Source organism: Salmo salar, chromosome 15, assembly GCF_965601325.2.
Source record: "Salmo salar chromosome 15, fSalSal1, whole genome shotgun sequence".
Classification (NCBI taxonomy): domain Eukaryota; kingdom Metazoa; phylum Chordata; class Actinopteri; order Salmoniformes; family Salmonidae; genus Salmo; species Salmo salar.
The window spans coordinates 78,086,340-78,104,512 of record NC_138305.1 but is presented as its reverse complement, the minus strand read 5'-3'; the positions used below and the strand labels follow the sequence as shown (position 1 = coordinate 78,104,512).

The window sequence follows — 18,173 nt, the reverse complement described above, 5'->3', positions numbered from 1 at the left end:
TAAATTGGGGAGAAAAAGGGGTAAAAAAAGGTAAAGATGCATTATGCAGAAATCGGTCCACCATTTCCTGGTTGCTCAAATTATAATAGTGCGCTTAATTTCAGTATATGCGACAAAACAAGCATTATACTATGCCATCACACTTCTGACACCAGTGTAGCGAACAGCAACATTGCGGGTCGCCCAAAAAGCTACATATTGCAGCTTAAAGAAAAAATAAACGTAATACATAGTTTTCTTTTTTTGTTAGTTTCTGTCAAAGATAATAGTTGCAGAATATTTTTTGTTTTTCAAACCGGTTTGTTAATTATTTTATTTAAATTGACTAATTTGTTTTTTCCTGACAAGTATTTGTTTCAGTTTTCATTTACTATAAACCTTGGTTAGGAGACATAGGTTCGAGACCGGCAGGGGGATTGCCCTGTCACCGTTTGCTATGCCATCCCACTTCTGACACCAGTGTAGCAAACAGCAACATTGTGTATTGTGGTGAAATACTAGACTAAATCATTATTGTAGTATCCCCAGGAATGCTATATCCACTGCCCTTGGACTGTATGCTCTCTAACATTAATTATGAAACAATTCCATAATAAACAATTGTCACTTTGCTACCACTACTAGTGGAAAAAAATCAAGTGCCAATGTAACAAGTTTTGGGCGTGTGATAAGATCAAGAAGTCATGTATCGATCAACGCTCTTTTTGAGTAATGTTTGCCATTGACACCTGATGGACATTAGATCAATGCTTTGTGCGTCTTTGTTTTGCATTATAGCCAAGTTAAAATAAAAACCACTGCAGTTGGATTCAGATTAGCCTACTTTTTAAAATGTCCAGCCTTCGGACAGCTTGGCAACAGCAGCTACGTACAGTGTGTAGCAGCACCCAGAAGCGAACAAAGCGACCCGGAAGCGCTGAACCAATTGGAGGCAGGCAGAAAGAATACCAATCTTTAATAATAAAGCAAGACAAAATCTGCAATCGGGACATCAGGTCTGTGTGCAATTCATGGAATTTGTATGTAAATGTGCATTTCTGGAAGTTGATAAACCCCAAATGTATGCATTATGCAGATAATATCATGTATGCCCCTCGATTCGTTAAAAAGTTGGAATGTAAAAAATACCAAAGTGAACGCATTTTGGAAAAGATTGGCATTACGTCTTTTGAAATATCTTTCTGTCAGCGTTCGGTTGTTGCATTATGACCTTTACGCATTGATGATGTTTTATAAAAACATTTAAGCGCAAAGCTCGAGCATCTTACCTATTTCCGTGCTATTTGCAGGGCATGGTCTGTTTAGGAAGTGTCCGTTTTTTAAGAGGTGGGGAGGCCGGGCTATTCAAACCTGCAATTCGTCGTAAACATTGATTCATGTTTTTGACATAAACACACATCTGTGTTAAGCGGCCTCCTTTTAGGAGAAAATGAGACGCTCCTAATTATGGGGTCTGCAGAATATGGCGTCCCGCCTTATAAAAATAAGTCAGGCTGCCATTTTTGTTTCTCTTTTGTCTGAAAATGTTTTAATAAATGTGTCTGAGAATGTTTCTGTGTGGCATCGTATCGGATTGTCGCATCGCCAAATGTGACTGAATTTCAGAGCTGTCGAGGGGCACACGTGCTATCAAAAGTCTAGACTACCAAAGGAAACATTTTCTAAGTGAAATGCTGCCTAAATTAATTATAACTGGAAGGGGACGTAACAAATATTTTACAGGAAATATATTTTGTAAAGGATAAAACGTTGACATTGAGCCTATTCTGATTTCCGTAGACCAACAATGTGTGCTAAACTGTCTAGGCATAAAACCTCTGGCATAAACCTTTGGGAGTGGGATAAAGAATATTGAAGGTAGGCCTATCGAAAACGACTTGACAGGTGTGACCGTATTCAGTGCAAGTTTGGATGTTTGATTGCATTCTTGTAATGTCTTTTGAGGCCTGTGATTCACTGCAGTTTGAACTGAACATACTACGTTTTTATACAATAATTATGAACATTTATTATTGTGACTATGTGTGAATTGTGCTATTTGTTCGGTTAATTACCCAAATCAGACAAAGTTACTCTATTGGCATATCATATATTTTTTCTAATTGGCATATCATATATTTTTCCTAAGTATTCATGTAATATAGTAGAAAGAATATAATAACTTAACTTATTAGGTAATAAACTCATGATAACAGCCCACTTCACACAGTCACAATCTAATTTCATAAGCCATATGGTACAAAACAGGTTTCTTTGTCTTGAGAGGTAGAGACCTGAGTCTACCTCCCATTAAGGCTATTGTACTTTTCCCCACTCTACTACTACTGCTCTGTACAAAGGAAAATAGGAGGGATGCTCAAAAACAAAACAGTCACAGGAATCCAAGAATAGATGGACAGATATCTTGACTCTTGACATGAAACATCAGTATACCTGTCCATTTTATTCTTAGTTTAAATTTAATACGTTTTAATAACCTCCCAATACATGGAATAATGCTTTGTAGATAATTGTGTTTGGAAAATGATAAAATACCGCAATAAAACGTGCGTTTCTATTGCAGGATGGCTGAGCCTCGGTTCAACAACCCCTACTTCTGGCCTCCGCCTCCCTCCATGCCTGGCCAGGTAAGGACATCTGAATTTTTTTCTGTCCTTCCATCTAGGCTGACATAGTTATGCATACACAGCTCGTTATTTTCTCAGTTAAAAGTATTTCAATCTAGGCATGGTCCGTATAGGTAAATGCCCATCAGAAGAGGTTAACAACTAAGGTATTAAACGGTAACAAAAGTATGACTATAATGGGATCATCTTTAGCTTGATGGTTGATACAGTGGAGCTCTTTTCTGTTGAACATGACCGGTTAACCCTTTCAGCTGGATAACCTGGTGCTCATCAACAAGATCAAGGAGCAGCTGATGGCTGAGAAGATCCGACCCCTACACCTGCCACCCAACTCAGCCCCCTCCCAGCAAACCCTGCTGGTGGCTTCCTCCCCCTCGGACGGGGGGCAGCAGCAGCACGGCATGCCCAAGCACCAGCAGGGGCAGCACCACCCTCAGGGCTCGGTCCAGCAGCCTGACATCGCCCTGCACGCCCGCCCAGCCTCCAGCTCTGTGCCAGGTAGGTACTGTAACAGTGTTTGCTGTCTGCTCACCACACTGGAGTGCACACTGGCGACACCACCTGGCTCTGGTCATGCTTAAAGACCTATATTCTGTTCAATGGTCTCAATCTCAATAGTCCGAAGTGCATTCCCCTTCGCATCTCCTCTCCGTCATCTGCATTGATTAGGAAAGCACAGATTAAAGTCATATGGTGGATGCCTACCAGTGTAGTTCTTTCATATCGGTGCAGAGGATTGAAAGTAAGTAAAAAATGTAGCTTAAATGCAGCCATAGATGTAGACATTTTTAATCATCCCCGTTGTATTATGGAGCGTTGTAAGATCTCAGGATGCATGTTGAGTATAAATTGGTGCTATTTATAAAGTGATTTTCTCATTTGTCCCTCAGTTAGATCAGTTAATTTTATTACCTTCAATGTCGATGATGCAGACGTGAATATGGATGACAAGTCAGCAGTGAAGGCCAAAGGACTGTGGGATGAGTGGCACATGCGACAGATCGTCGAGCAGCCCTCTAGAGTTAACCATCGGTCAGGTAATAACCACACCACCTTTCTCATTGGAAACATACAATCGTCAATGAAAACATTAAAAAGCTGTGTAGTTCACGAGGGTTAGACAAGAGCCGAATACATTTCAGTGTGCCTCTTAAGTTCTGACACCTTCCCTAATTAGTTTGTGTCAAAGCTCATTCTCTCAGCAAGCTAAATCGCTAACCTTTTGCATGGCTTATCATTTGTAAGTCTTCATGTGCCCATACACAGGTCTGGCCCCGTCGTCCCGGCCGGACGGCCACAGCACTTCCGAGGCCCTCACGCCCACCACACCCACCTCTAGCAGCCAGAACCGACTGGGAGGGGCCCCATCGGTCAACATCATCTCCGGGCTGGCCAGTGGGCCTGGCATGGAGCAGATGAAGAGCGGGGGCCTGGCCGGACTCCTCGGCCCTCCACCCAAGACACCCCGCGGGCGGAAGAAGATCAAAGCGGAGAGCGGAGGGCCTCTTCTGGTGGTGCCCTACCCTATCATGGCCTCTGGCGCAGACCAGGGCTGCATCACCTTCCCTGCCAAAGAGGGCAAAACCTACAGGTATGGGCAATGTTTGTAAAACTGCTTCAATTTAGCTTAGTTTCAAGTGTACATAATAATTCTTATTTCTTCAATAAGCACCCATTTCAGTGGTTGTAGACCTAGAGAAGTTTTAGTCACATGCACATATCGGTAACGGTGTTATTGATAACACCGTGTTATACATAACACATTCATAACACCCTCAAAAATCTGTCATGACACCTTTTTGAGTGTTGCAGTATCATTCATAACACAACCTTCATCCATGACATATGATATGACCCAGTCCCATTTGTATGTATCCCTCCACCCAGATGCAAAGTGTGTCCGCTTACCTTCTTGTCCAAGTCGGAGATGCAGATCCACTCCAAGTCCCACACGGAGGCCAAACCCCACAAGTGTCCCCACTGCTCCAAGTCCTTTGCCAACGCGTCCTACCTGGCACAACACCTCCGCATTCACCTGGGCATCAAGCCTTACCACTGCTCCTACTGTGAGAACTCCTTCCGTCAGCTCTCGCACCTGCAGCAGCACACCAGGTAATTTGAGTTCACCTTCATGGAATAAGAAGGAATAGGAAAAAAAGTAATTACCAAAATCCACACCGTATTAAAATGTGTTTGTGGCTTCACAATGGCAATGACAACATTAAAAACATATTTTAAACAGGAACACTCCATGTATTGCTGGAATGTACAGTAGCCTTGAACTGCTTTGTTGGATAAGGGCTTGTAAGTAAGCATTTCACCGTAAGGTTGTATTGGTACCTGTTGTATTCGGCACATGTGACAAATAACATTTGATTTGATTTGCATCAGTGACCCTGACATTGGGCAGCACTGAGAAATGTATGATTATGTATCCTTTGTTTTGTAACTCTTTATTTATTTTTTTTACACCATATTCTTTTACATTGTCATTACATTATATTTCCTGTCATAATTACTAAATAAAACATAGTATTTCAGTCCATTCTCTCTCCAACATGCATCTATTTTTCTCTGCATGCGTCTTAGAATCCACACTGGTGACAGACCCTATAAATGCGCGGCCCCTGGATGTGAAAAGGCCTTTACCCAGCTCTCTAACCTCCAGGTCAGTATTACACCACAGCAGGATTACTTACGTATGCTCTACAGTCCATCTCTCAGTGCTGAATGGCCCCGAGCCTATTGATAATATTAAAGGTGCTACATAGTAAAATTCTAACTGAATGTAGCCCTAAATGACATACTGCAGAAGTGAAGGTATAAGATTCCATGAGAGAAAAATATGGTTTACTCACCCATACAATAATTACTTTCCTGGGATGCTCTGAATGATAGTTATCCTCTAATGAGTGACTGAGTTGTGCTTATCTCTTCTATTTCTCTCTCGCTCTGCCCACCCCCTCCCCCTTCTCTCTCTCTCTATGTAGTCTCACCAGAGGCAGCACAACAAGGACAAGCCGTACAAATGTCCCAACTGCTACCGTGCCTACTCAGATTCAGCATCGTTACAGATCCACCTGTCTACGCACGCCATCAAAAACGCTAAGGCCTACTGCTGCAGTATGTGTGGCCGGGCATACACCTCAGTGAGTATCCTATCCCTCTGTTCGGTATTAGGTGTTAGTAGTAGTGTAAGCAAATCCAAGGCATTGCTATAGTCCTGGTCAGTTATAGCGTCTGTAAACATTTGCAGAAGCCGCACATAAAACCACAACATAACTAAGCATGAATTAAGCTCACCACATGAAGAAAGAAAGAGGGGTCAAAGATTGTGATTTACAGAATCAGTTGCTTACTGACTTTTATAAAAACCTGCAGGTGATTACTGAATTTTGGGACCAGGGTTGCCAACCTATTCCTGTGTTTAGGTATTTGTGTGGAGAAACCAACAGGTTTTGAGTCGTCCATTTTGTGTCTTTGCAGGAAACCTACCTTATGAAGCACATGTCCAAACATACAGTGGTTGAGCACCTAGTGAGCCACCAGTCTCCCCAGAGGACAGAGTCCCCCAGTATCCCAATACGCATCTCCCTCATCTGAGCTCTCCACCCACACAGCATTACTGTATGTTGTTGTATTAATTGTCTATGTAAGGCTGTAGTTTAGGGACCCTGCATATAAGGCCATTGACACAAGGCCTATATACGGTGCCTTTGGAAAGTATTCAGACCCCTTGACTTTTTCCACATTTTGTTACGTTACAGCCTTATTCTAAAATTGATTTTTAATAAAAATCCTCAGCAATCTACACACAATACCGCATAATGACAAATTGAATACAGGTTTTTTGAATTTGTAGCAACAAAAAAAAAATTGGGGAAAAAAAAGAAATACCTTATTTACATTCAAACCCTTTACTATGAGACTCAAAGTAATTTATGGTAGAGTGGCCAGAAGGAAGCCACTCCTCAGTAAAAGGCACATGACAGCCTGCTTGGAGTTTGCCAAAAGGCACCTAAAGATTCTCAGACAATGAGAAACAAGATTCTCTGATCTGATGAAACCAAGATTGAACTCTTTGGCCTAAATGCCAAGCGTCACATCTGGAGTAAACCTTGCACCATCCATACGGTGAAGCATGGTGGTGGCAGCATCATGCTGTGGGGATGTTTTTCAGCGGCAGGGACTGGGAGATTAGTCAGGATCTAGGCAAAGATGAACAGAGCAAAGTATAGAGAGATCCCAGGTGAAAACCTGCACCAGAGCGCTCAGGACCTCAGACTGGGGCGAAGGTTCACCTTCCAACAGGAGAAAGACCCTAAGCACACAGCCAAGACAACGCAGGAGAGGCTTCGGGACAAGTCTCAATGTCCTTGAGTGGCCCATCCAAAACCTGGACTCATCTGACCTGATAATAGCTGTGCAGAAACGCTCCTCATCCAACTTGACAGAGCTTGAGAGGATCTGTAAAGAATGGGAGAAACTCCCCAAGTACAGGTGTGCCAAGCTTGTAGCATCATACCCAAGAAGACTTGATGCTGTAATCGCTGCCAAAGGTGCTTCAACACAGTACTGAGTAAAGGGTCTGAATACTTATGTAAATGTGATATTTCAGTTTTTTTTGCAAAAATGTCTAAAAAACAGTTTTTGCTTTGTCTTTATGGGGAATTTTGTGTCGATTTTTGAATAAGGCTATATCGTAACAAAATGTGGAAAAAGTCCAGGGGTCTGAATACTTTCCGAAAACACTGTATGCATCTCGACACCTGACATTCATTTCCAAACCCCTCGTTCTATTTTGACACAGATTGGGTCGGTTAAATGAAAACGAACACATTCTTTGCAAAGGTTTATGTCAATGGAAACAAATGTCGGATAATGTCTCGCGTCAAATAAAACTGAGCACTTACAAAGGCGTTTTGCAAACAGTGATTTATATATATATATATATATATATATATATATATATATATATATATATACAGTACAAGTCAAAAGTTTGGACACACCTACTCAGCATTTTTTGTCTTTATTTTTACTATTTTCTACATTGTAGAATAATAGTGAAGACATCAAAACTATGAAATGACACATATGGAATCATGTAGTAACGAAAAAAGTGTTAAACAAATCAACATTTATTTTCGATTTTAGATTCTTCTAAGTAGCCACCCTTTGCCTTGATGACAGCTTTGCACACTCCTGGCACTCTCTCAACCAGCTTCATGAGGAATGCTTTTCCAACAGTCTTGAAGGAGTTCCCACATATGCTGAGCACTTGTTGGCTGCTTTTCCTTCACCCTGCGGTCCAACTCATCCCAAACCATCTCAGTTGGGTTGAGGTCGGGTGATTGTGGAGGCTAGGTCATCTGATACAGCACTCCATCACTCTCCTTCTTGGTCAAATAGCCCTTACACAGCCTGGAGGTGTGTCAAGTGTGTCTTGTATTCTAAATAAATCACAGACTGTGTCACCAGCAAAGCACCATCACAACACCTCCTCCATGCTTCATGGTGGGAACCACACATGCGGAGATCATCCGTTCACCTACTCTGCGTTTCACAAAGACACGTCGGTTGAAACCAAAATTCTCAAATTTGGACTCATCAGACCAAAGGACAGATTTCCACCGGTCTAATGTCCATTGCTCGTGTTTCTTGGTCCAAGTAAGTCTCTTCTTCTTATTGGTGTCCTTTCGTAGGGGTTTCTTTGCAGCAATTCGACCATGAAGGCCCAATTCATGCAGTCGTCTCTGAACAGTTGATGTTGAGATGTGTCTGTTACTTGAACTCTGTGAAGCATTTATTTGGGCTGCAATCTGAGGTGCTGCTACTCTAATGAACTTATTCTCTGCAGCAGAGGTAACTCTAGGTCTTCCTTTCCTGTGGCGGTCCTCATGATAGCCAGTTTCAAAGTTCTTGAAATGTTCCGTAATGACTGACCTTCATGTCTTAAAGTAATGACGGAGTTTCGTTTCTCTTTGCTTATTTGAGCTGTTCTTGCCATAATATGGACTTGGTCTTTTACCAAATAGGGCTATCATCTGTACACCACCCCTACCTTGTCACAACACAAGCTCAGCTCATACGCATTAACAATGAAAGAAATTCCCCAAATTAACTTTAAACAAGACACCCCTGTTAATTGAAATGTATTCCAGGTGACTACCTCATGAAGCTTGTTGAGAGAATGTCAAGAGTGTACAAAGCTGTCATTAAGGCAAAGGGTGGCTACTTTGAAGAATCTCAAATATAAAATACACTGCTCAAAAAAATAAAGGGAACACTTAAACAACACAATGTAACTCCAAGTCAATCACACTTCTGTGAAATCAAACTGTCCACTTAGGAAGCAACACTGATTGACAATACATTTCACATGCTGTTGTGCAAATGGAATAGACAACAGGTGGAAATTATAGGCAATTAGCAAGACACCCCCAATAAAGGAGTGGTTCTGCAGGTGGGGACCACAGACCACTTCTCAGTTCCTATGCTTCCTGGCTGATGTTTTGGTCACTTTTGAATGCTGACGGTGCTTTCACTCTAGTGGTAGCATGAGACGGAGTCTACAACCCACACAAGTGGCTCAGGTAGTGCAGCTCATCCAGGATGGCACATCAATGCGAGCTGTGGCAAGAAGGTTTGCTGTGTCTGTCAGTGTAGTGTCCAGAGCATGGAGGCGCTACCAGGAGACAAGCCAGTACATCAGGAGACATGGAGGAGGCCGTAGGAGGGCAACAACCCAGCAGCAGGACCGCTACCTCCGCCTTTGTGCAAGGAGGAGCAGGAGTAGCACTGCCAGAGCCCTGCAAAATGACCTCCAGCAGGCCACAAATGTGCATGTGTCTGCTCAAACGGTCAGAAACAGACTCCATGAGGGTGGTATGAGGGCCCGACGTCCACAGGTGGGGGTTGTGCTTACAGCCCAACACCGTGCAGGACGTTTGGCATTTGCCAGAGAAGACCAGATTGGCAAATTCGCCACTGGCGCCCTGTGCTCTTCACAGATGGAAGCAGGTTCACACTGAGCACGTGACAGACGTGACAGAGTCTGGAGACGCCGTGGAGAACGTTCTGCTGCCTGCAACATCCTCCAGCATGACCGGTTTGGCGGTGGGTCAGTCATGGTGTGGGGTGGCATTTCTTTGGGGGGCCGCACAGCCCTCCATGTGCTCGCCAGAGGTAGCCTGACTGCCATTAGGTACCGAGATGAGATCCTCAGACCCCTTGTGAGACCATATGCTGGTGCGGTTGGCCCTGGGTTCCTCCTAATGCAAGACAATGCTAGACCTCATGTGGCTGGAGTGTGTCAGCAGTTCCTGCAAGAGGAAGGCATTGATGCTATGGACCGGCCCGCCCGTTCCCCTGACCTGAATCCAATTGAGCACATCTGGGACATCATGTCTCGCTCCATCCACCAACGCCACGTTGCACCACAGACTGTCCAGGAGTTGGCGGATGCTTTAGTCCAGGTCTGGGAGGAGATCCCTCAGGAGACCATCCGCCACCTCATCAGGAGCATGCCCAGGCGTTGTAGGGAGGTCATACAGGCACGTGGAGGCCACCCACACTACTGAGCCTCATTTTGACTTGTTTTAAGGACATTACATCAAAGTTGGATCAGCCTGTAGTGTGATTTTCCACTTTAATTTTGAGTGTGACTCCAAATCCAGACCTCCATGGGTTGATAAATTGGATTTCCATTGATTATTTTTGTGTGATTTTGTTGTCAGCACATTCAACTATGTGAAGAAAAAAGTATTTAATAAGATTATTTCATTCATTCAGATCTAGGATGTGTTATTTTAGTGTTCCCTTTATTTTTTTGAGCAGAATATATTTTGATTTATTTTTTGGTTACTACATGATTCCATATGTTATTTCATAGTTTTGATGTCTTCACTATTATTCTACAATGTAGAAAATAGTAAAAATAAAGAAAAACCCTGTAATGAGTAGTTGAGTCCAAACATTTGACTGGTACTGTATATTTTCCATTAAATGAATTTCCAAAATGTGCCAGACAATATTTACCATTATACGGAAAATAAATAGATTTGAAAAAATATGGGTGTGTTCTGGTGACATCCAAAGACCATCTTAAAGGGTCAATATGCAGTTGCTACATACATTTCTGGACGTATAAATGTATTCAATGTCCCCATTGATTCTTGAAGATTATAACTTATAAATGCTTCATAAGTTTAGGTCAACTTTCATACCGCATCAGAACCCGAAATATAAGCTTGTTTTACACCAATGTTTGTAAACAAGGTAAATGTAAACAAACACTGTATACCCTTAAAACATGGTTAAAACTATCCGTTTGATATCATGGGTGGTCAGTCATTGCATCTATAGCCCGGTCTATGAATTTGAGAGTGGTTACATTTCTCCAGCCCCATCCCTCAACTTTTTACCAAAACAGTGGCGGGGAATACATTTTGTTATTGTTTCAACTGCGGATTGTCCCTTTAAAGCACTTTCAGGCTTTGTGGTTTTGGCTCCAAATGTTTCCATCTTTTCCAATGGAAATGCAAAAGCATTGCTTGAGGCAGCTAAGAGTATTGACTGTGTCTAATCGAAAGTCTTTTTTTTTTTTTTATATATATATTTTTTGTTCAAGCAAAGTATACAGGGTCAAACTATAAAAGCGGCATTTAAGTGGAAAGCAATTGGAACTATGTGGACAATTCGATTGTAAGGTTGTTTCTCTCAGAGGAATGATGAAACAAACTAAATTGCACCAAAATGTAAAAAAGGAATGAATGTTTGTTTTGTCTAGATCATTTCAATCATTGTTTATGGTTAATCGAATCAAGATCATATGGGTTATATGACTAGACACTAATTCAATCAACTGAACTGTTCAAATCAACAGAACATTTCACCGGTTTTCCTTGCGGCCAGGTAGTACAGATGGTAGCTTTGCAGCTATTTGAGCCAAGTCAAGATTCATTAGGAAAGCAAGCTAACATTAGCTAGTGTGCCAGCTTTACGGTATTAGTTGGCACTGCCCTCAATAGGCATACGCAAAGATATCACAATGAGCATTACAACTGTCATTTACAGTCATGCCAGCTTTTGTCAAATAACTTCCGATGGCCCTCATAATACAAGCTACTGTTAGCTAAGGTGCTAATAACAGATAGTAATGCTTTTGTCACGATAGTTCTATAATAAGTCACAACAGCTGATGATGGCTCTCATGATTGTGACCGAGTCAGGCAGGCCTTGACAGGGGGCATCAAGTTAAGTGTTGCCACGTTGGTAATGTTGTTAGGTCTATGTTACTTGAGTAGAACATTTCTACTCCAAATATAGAGAAATATATAGCGAGCATACATTTATTGGAGGTTAAGTATTTGATATTTATGTTGACTTCTAGTTTGTTACTCTCACTTGTGTCACATTAGACTTAAAATTCTTATCAAGTCAACTTAAAGCTATTGCCCAGCCTGGTAATAGAGGCCCGTGCTGCTTTATCAATAGAAAGTCAGTCAATAAAACAGTTTAAACATGACAGTAGTCTTTGAAAGTGGACCAAAAAGTGAACCAATATTAACCCCTAAGCCCACTACATTCAGGATAGATTAATCTTGATTTTCAACAGGTTTACATTTAATTACCATAAAGTACAGTCAGTTTGAATTTGTTCAAAGGTTCATACCATATATAACTTCCTATGAACTGGCAGTGTTACTGCAAGTGTTTCTTTCATCATGGTATACACAGTATTGTTTGTTGTATTTTTACTGTAATTTTACCTTCTGGTTGCTCTGGATGGTACTAGTAGCTTGTATTCTTCCAAGTTGCTTAAGAAAAGGTGCTAAGGCTAGATGTTTATTTGAGATGGAGCTGAAAATATTGTTAAATACATTTATAGTATGTAAAAAAATAAAATAAAAAAATATATATAATTCAAGCCACTGGCCTGGAAACAAACATTTATGCCAACAGATCCTGCCTCTTCAATTTAGTCTCTTCTGAGAAAAATGATAGGGAAATGTACATGTTGCTGTATTGTAATGATCCTCATTCTAGTACCATTTTCATAAACTGTTGTTTTGGGTTAGAGTTTTGTACAGGTATGTTTATGTATGAACTTATTGTAATGATTTTAGTCTATCCGAATATTGATCATTTGTTATTAATATTAATGTTTTCAGTTTACGTATAAGCCTTAACTATTTTATCATTGAACAACCATTTTATTTCCATATTCTGTATTGTGTTCTTCAGTATTCAGTCTAGTAAACATTTTTATTTTTCCGCATGGAATATCCAAACTGTAATCTGTATATTAATGAACTGTTAACCCATATTCTCTATGAAAAGATATTATGTGTAGATTTATTACCTCTTTCTTTGTGATTTCATATAAAGTTTTTAGACAACTTAATGTGCACACAAGACTGAGAAGTAAAACTAAGAATATCGATGTTTAAAAAAACTTTATCTTTACCTCTATCTTGTTTAATAAACAGACAGTTAAACAAAAAATTGTACTGCATAACTTTGATGAATAATTTAAAACCAAACAACAGTTTGCAGCCACAGCATGTAAAACATGGGTTGAATGTTGTATTCGCCATTCAATATTGCAACATTTATCATCAACAACATGATTGTTCGACCTTCTGTTCCTAGATATGACCTGGAGTTTATTCATTAGGAACCAGAGAGAAGCAAACAGCCGAAACGGGGAGGGACTAACCTGAACTTGTCCAATAAGAAACTCAAATTTTCAGTTGCCCAAATTTTAGCTTCTGTTTGGCACAAATGAATACACCACAGGTGCGCTTAAACTAAACAAAGGAATCAAATACACATGGGAAGATTGAATTACCTTTATTTATGAAAATACATGTTTATTATCTTTATATATATTTAAAAAAACGCATTTACATTAGTACCTAAAAGTGAATGTTAATTACTCTAATGAATATGACTTAATAGAAAGCATTATTTGTAGATTGATATTCCCTCTCAGTTTAGCAGCAGGACAGAGCATTACACTTTATCATTACAGGCACGTTGAAGACAAAATGGATGATTACAAAGAATATCATACCATATTATTTAATGTACATTCCTTGCTGAATCAATCTCTAAAGGCTACAGTGAATGATTGTAAGTTGTTAGTGGCTAAATAAAAGGTTAAAATTCCAAGATTATAAAACATTGCTAAATTAAATAATCGCTTTGTGGTTAAAACATCTAAGAGTCATACTACACAAACTTAAAAAATCTATAGTGAAAAAGAATGCATTACTGTAACAGGTGATCAAATGCTGTGTATACTGTGAATATGGTATTTTCCAAGACTACCAAGCAGTCCCTAACCTCGACAAGATATTAATGTCACTCCCACAAAAGTTATGTAAAAAATAAGCAGCTTTTTTTATTTTTAATGATAAAGTACCTAAAAACCCTGACCTCTAAACGGGCATGCAATTCGATCCCATTCAAAGCAAAACAAACTATTGTAAAACTTGCTATCTTTCTTAACATTTTTAACCTTTATTTAACTAGGCAAGTCAGTTAAGAACAAATTCTTATTTTACAATGATGGCCTACCCCGGACGACGCTGGGCCAATTGAGCGCCGCCCTATGGGACTCCCGATCACGGCAGGTTATGATACAGACCGGGATCGAACCGGGGTCTGTAGTGACACCTCTAGCACTGAGATGCAGTGCCTTAGACTGCTGCGCCACTCGGGAGAATCTCTTACATAAGAGACAACACACTGTATTGTCCGCCATATTAAAACGTGTTTTAGTTAAGAACATAATGACAGAGGTATAGTATAGCCTACACCAGAGTACAGGTTTGTAGTGGTTTGAGTGATATTAGGATTGCTAATAATGGCTATTTGAAAGCCAACAATCTGTTTCTTAGCATTAGGCTACACACACATACTGTATCTGCCTCATTACAACACCTCCAGTTGTATGTAACATTCTCACCCTCGTAACACCAATGTTCCACTCGATAGAAAACACGTTTGTAAACTTAACAGATACGCCTTGAACCACGTTAAGACTTAATCTCAGAAAACATCCTAAAACATATTACAATCCCAAAAGGCATGCGTTTTTCATAGAAAATAAAATGCCTACAATGGATTTAAGTTAAAGCCTACAGCTACCGTTTCACTGCCACATTCCTCAGAATGTAAACCAACTGGAGCATGTTCTAAAAAAAGTGATAATTTTCAAAGGCTCTTTCACACCACTGTCATTTAATTGTCACTATTGTACAGTGATGTCAGACACATGCAGTAAGGTACAAAAGTATTTGGACAGTGAAATGTTTTGTTGTTTTGCCTCTGTACTCCAGCACTTTGGATTTGAGGGTATTTTCATCCATATTGGGTGAACCGTTTAGAAATTACAGCACTTTTTGTACTTAGTCCCATGATTCTAGGGAATCAAAAGTTTGGGGGAAAATGTACTTATGATATTTATGCCTATTTCTCACTCATCATTATTCATGATTCATTAAATTATTATCCGTAATCATGGTAGCATCCACATGAATGTAAAAGTATTTAGAAACATATTCTATTCTTATTTACAATAAAAGTGAATCCAAAATGAACCAATACATTATTTACCACGAATTTCTATTAGGCAAAACATTTTCTGAAACACAACCAAAACAAACTGAAAATGCATCCAACAAGTTTGTAGAGTCACAAGCTTGATGTGGTCATTGCGTGCTAGGAATATGGGATCAAATACTAAACTTTTGACTACACACAAGTAAATTTGTCCAAATACTTTTGGTTCCCTAAAATGGGGGGACTGTGTACAACAAGTAATTGTAATTTCTAAACGATTCACTTGATATGGATGAAAATACCATAAAGTTAAAGCTGAGAGTCTGCACTTTAACCTTAGTCATTGTACCATTTCAAATCCAAAGTGCCGGAGTACAGAGCCAAAACAACAAAATATGAGTCACTGTACAAATACTTTTGGACCTCACTGTATTAGTGTAGAAATTGTGATGCTAGTATCTAGAACAATTTTTAAAAAGTTACCGGTCTTTTCCTTGAATACAAAAACACATATTTGATTCAATGTAAATGTAGTCATACCACCTCCAGACCTTCATAAGGCTCCATGTTCAGTTTGGACTTATTTTCTGAATATAAAGACCATCGTAGCATTTGGAAGATTTAAAATTAAGAGCATCCACATTTAGTGCATCCAAAAAAGACCATATCTTAGTTAACTAGTTACTTCCACTTCCAATCGAATAGTTGCACTGAAGCTCAAATCACGCAAGTCAATGTTAAAAATACTATTTTCAATGTTTGCCATTCACACACTCCCACAGACTTAACCAGCCAAACCCCCAAAAGCTCACTTTTCAAACATCCCACTGTGAACACAAGGAAGATAAGGCAGCAGCTGCAAGCCAAATGAGGGAGTCAGTGGTATAATTCCACAATTCAAACTGTGTTCCACAGGAAAAGCAGAAAAGACCATGAATTGTCGTTACAGTGGAGGCATCGCATAAAAAATTCTCACAACTGTCTATTTTGTACACAATGACATGATTGTCTTGTAAAATCACCACTCAGGTCAACACCTCAAAGGTAAGTAACAGTAGCCTCAGCTTCCAGGCTTCCTTAGAGACTTGGAAGAATGGTAACGCAAGACTAGAGTAACAGTGACAGATTCTCCTGTGGTCAATGGAGCAGTCATTTTGTATACCAGGGTCCTCACCACCCTTTAACCCCTTCTTCATACCTAGTCACTCCCCACACTGATCACTTTCTGGTCACTGGTCACTCTCTTCTGGGTCTTTGGTGTCTGGGGGAGCTACAGGGGAGGTGAGGTTCAGGTAGCCCAGTTCAAAGGACTGCAACTGGGAATGGGGCGTGGAGGACGACGTCTGGATGCCCTCCACGCGCTCGCCCACCTTCACCCGGCAGATGGCATTGAGGATGCCTAGAGGGTCACACGCACCTGATGTCAGACTGCAGACAGACAGGTGGTTACTGTAAGAACAATGGATGAATGGTGCAAGAAGTTATGAATGACCTTGCTACAAGTGCAGTTAAAATGTTGTTCAAGCCCAGAGCAGTCACAATGTTGAAGAGCAGCTTCAAATAAGAACATACAAGCAAATAATGTAGTATGCCCTGAGTATATTTATGAACAAAAATATAAAAGAAACATGGGACCAACACTTTACACAAGTGTTGGTCCCATGTTTCAAGATCTGAAATAAAAGATCCCAGAAATGTTCCATACGCACAAAAAGCTTATTTCTCTCAAATGTTGTGTACACATTTGTTTACATCCCTGTTAGTGAGCATTTCTCCTTTGCCAAGATATGCCACCCCTGTCAGGTGGCTGGATTATCAAGAAGCTGATAAAACAGCATGATCATTACACAGGTGCACCTTGTGCTGGGGACAATAAAAGGCCACAAAAATGTGCCGTTTTGTCACACAACACTATAGATGTCTCAAGTTGAGGGAGCGTGCAATTGGCATGTTGACTGCAGGAATGACCACCACAGCTATTGCCAGATAATTGAATGTTCATTTCTCTACCATCATTTTATAGAATTTGGTAGTACGTCCAACCGGCCTCACAACCGCAGACCACGTGCATGGCGTCGTGTGGGGGCGAGTGGTTTCCTGATGTCAACATTGTGAGCAGAGTGCCCCATGGTGGCGGTGGGGTTATGGTATGGGCAGGCATAAGCTACGGACAACGAGCACAATTGCATTTTATCGATGGCAATTTCAATGCACAAAAATAACGTGACGAGATACTGTGAGGCCCATTTTTTTTTAAGGTATCTGTGACCAGCAGATGCATATCTTTATTCCCAGTCATGTGAAATCCATATATTAGGGCCTAATGAATTTTTTTCAATTGGCTGACTTCCTCATATGAACTGTAACTCCGTAAAATCAATGAAATTGTTGCATGTTGCATTTATATTTTTGTTCCATATATAATATATGAACTATAAATATATGCAATATATTGTATGCATCTATGCAATTTGTACCTTAATGTTGACTTATGAAGGACGCTGTCGTTCGCAAGACTTTCAGAAGGAAACATTTTCTTGATATCCTGAGGGGGGGAAAGCAGATTAAAAATGTGTTAGGCAAACATGATGCTCTTCTGCTCCAATGTCAGGGACCATGGGATTGGTACCTCTAGGTTGCAGAGCGATTGTGATTGAACGTTCCTCAGAGCCCGCTCTAGCGTTCCGACTTGATTGGTCAACTTTAAAGTTCTTTCCTGAAGTTGTCTGTTCTCCACCTCCAGAAAGTTGACCCTGAAAGAGACACATGATCCGTGTGGACAGGAGCTGGAAAACACCGTCATCTCTGCAGTCGCTGTTCTACCGGCTCTGGCTACATAACTTCTCAAAACTATAAAATAACACATGTAGTAACCAAAAAAAGTGTTAAACAAATCAAAATATATTTTATATTCTTCAAAGTAGCCACCCTTTGCCTTGACAGCTTTGCACACTCTTGGCATTCTCTCAACCA

The 18,173-nt window shown here is 40.4% G+C and overlaps 2 protein-coding genes across 11 annotated transcripts in view; one reads left to right on the top strand and one right to left on the bottom strand.

The window, feature by feature from the left end:
- Positions 1-745: 745 nt before the first annotated feature.
- On the top strand, positions 746-12,970 carry LOC106572154 (zinc finger protein 362). Of its 7 annotated transcripts, none has more exons than XM_014146056.3 (10): positions 887-995; positions 1,780-1,857; positions 2,564-2,627; positions 2,906-3,125; positions 3,518-3,664; positions 3,873-4,218; positions 4,515-4,739; positions 5,217-5,295; positions 5,618-5,776; positions 6,114-12,970. In XM_014146056.3, the coding sequence occupies exons 3-10, from the start codon at positions 2,565-2,567 to the stop codon at positions 6,228-6,230; spliced, it is 1,356 nt and encodes a 451-aa protein (XP_014001531.1). In that variant the 5' UTR covers positions 887-995; positions 1,780-1,857; position 2,564; the 3' UTR covers positions 6,231-12,970. The 7 variants fall into 7 exon arrangements, with proteins under 7 accessions (XP_014001526.1, XP_014001528.1, XP_014001527.1 ...); XM_014146054.3 differs by having other exon boundaries at positions 2,879-3,125; XM_014146051.3 differs by lacking the exon at positions 1,780-1,857 and having other exon boundaries at positions 746-995.
- Positions 12,971-13,469: 499 nt separating this feature from the next.
- ccdc30 (coiled-coil domain containing 30) overlaps positions 13,470-18,173 on the bottom strand; it is a 52,175-nt gene continuing 47,471 nt past the window's right edge. For 3 of the 4 annotated variants that reach the window (XM_045696044.2, XM_045696048.2, XM_045696047.2), the window contains 3 exons: positions 17,830-17,953; positions 17,678-17,745; positions 13,470-16,649 (listed from right to left, as the gene is read on the bottom strand). In XM_045696044.2, the coding sequence (XP_045552000.2) occupies positions 16,430-16,649; positions 17,678-17,745; positions 17,830-17,953 (412 nt within the window). In that variant the 3' untranslated portion in view covers positions 13,470-16,429. The remainder of the gene's footprint in view (positions 16,650-17,677; positions 17,746-17,829; positions 17,954-18,173) is intronic. The other variant, XM_045696046.2, reaches the window with a different exon arrangement.

What these genes read in the sequence shown, in the direction of transcription:
- LOC106572154 (XM_014146049.3), top strand. Translation starts at nt 832, where the DNA reads ATGTCCAGCCTTCGGACAGCTTGGCAACAGCAGCTACGTACAGTGTGT. An exon ending in CTCCCTCCATGCCTGGCCAG is followed by an intron (nt 2,628 to 2,878) that starts GTAAGGACATCT and finishes TAACCCTTTCAG; the next exon opens with CTGGATAACCTGGTGCTCAT. An exon ending in AAAGAGGGCAAAACCTACAG is followed by an intron (nt 4,219 to 4,514) that starts GTATGGGCAATG and finishes CCCTCCACCCAG; the next exon opens with ATGCAAAGTGTGTCCGCTTA.